Here is a 1,212-nt window from a genome sequence, read left to right as displayed (position 1 = left end):
TGAATCAGCTGTTCTGGAATAGAGGCACATCTAAAACATGCAGAGCAGGGGGGCCTGAGGACTGGAATTGAGAAGCAGTGGCCTAAGGACACATGGTGGGGAGTGGAGGGGACAAAGGAGGCTAATGAAGACATACTACAGGTGTGGAGGATTAAAATGAGGACCGGCCAAGAGAGAAAGAAGTCCCCGTTTGACCAAAGAGAAAGAAGCAGATGAAATATTCCCCAAGAAAATTAGATAAGTAAATTTTGTTACTATTTTCTCCAGGTGAAGAGGGGTGTGAGGAGACATGCAAGTAGGGAAGCAGTAATCAACATCCACCAGATAAGTTTGTCATGATTTGTGGTTGTGGTGGTGAGGAAGGACACAGGTAGGCCCAAGTAGACATGATGAAAAAATATGATTTAATAATAAATCCAAGAAACAGTCCAACAAAGCAGCACGAGGGAAAAGACAGAACTGACTTCTGACATGAGACACGACAAGGACCCGACAAGAGACAAAGACAACAGGTGGGTTTAAATACACAAGGAGGGTAATCAGGGAACGAGAAACACCTGGGAACAATCAGGACAGGACGGCACAGAGACTCACAGTGGAACAGAACTAAATAAGCACAGAAAAACTTCAAACTAAATACACAGAAAACAGATCACCACAAAGTTAACAAGTTACGTTTTAGACAACTAATTGTTGTCAAATGCAAATCTGGTGTTTAATCTATTTATTTATTAAAAACTTCTTAAGCCATAAGCCAGAGTATCTTGTTGGAAATCATTTATAATGCTAATTAAGTGAAAAGATACACTCATGTGCCTAAAACTATACATTAAATGATGCAATTTGAATAACAATAGGCTATATTAATTCCTGCCAAACAAATATTTGATCAGAATAATTTTGCTCAGCTCTAGTGATTATACTACTTGAATTAAGAAATAATTGTATTGCACTTTATAACAACCAGTCATGTTAACTAGACATTTGTCTGCCAGTCTACCATTCTGACAGTGTACAGCAAGGGACATTTTTGGAATTTAAATAAATGCTGAATTAAGATCACATTACATTTTTGGTTTATTCGTTTTTGTTCCTTTTCTGAAGTGACCACAGTGGATTGAGTCATCACCCACTATGAGAATGTCCAGAAGAGATTCACCAAGTTTGAATTCATGAAAAGGCTTTCCCCATGATTAACATTGACCACAACTA

At 38.2% G+C, this 1,212-nt stretch overlaps 1 protein-coding gene across 3 annotated transcripts in view; it reads left to right on the top strand.

The window, feature by feature from the left end:
• Positions 1-1,206, top strand: part of LOC106941657 (epidermal growth factor receptor substrate 15-like 1) — a 33,678-nt gene extending 32,472 nt beyond the window's left edge. Inside the window, exon 8 of one of the 3 annotated variants that reach the window (XM_015024734.1) lies at positions 1,105-1,206. In XM_015024734.1, coding sequence (XP_014880220.1) covers positions 1,105-1,107 — 3 coding nt within the window. In that variant the 3' untranslated portion in view covers positions 1,108-1,206. Of the gene's footprint in view, positions 1-141; positions 629-1,104 lie in introns of those variants that run through there. The other 2 variants (XM_015024731.1, XM_015024730.1) reach the window with 2 other exon arrangements.
• Positions 1,207-1,212: the final 6 nt, after the last annotated feature.

Source organism: Poecilia latipinna, unplaced genomic scaffold, assembly GCF_001443285.1.
Source record: "Poecilia latipinna isolate Pla-1442-1.1 unplaced genomic scaffold, P_latipinna-1.0 Scaffold3794, whole genome shotgun sequence".
Taxonomy (NCBI): Eukaryota; Metazoa; Chordata; class Actinopteri; order Cyprinodontiformes; family Poeciliidae; genus Poecilia; species Poecilia latipinna.
The sequence above is the reverse complement of the archived record's forward strand: the minus strand, read 5'-3'. Positions and strand labels throughout refer to the sequence as shown.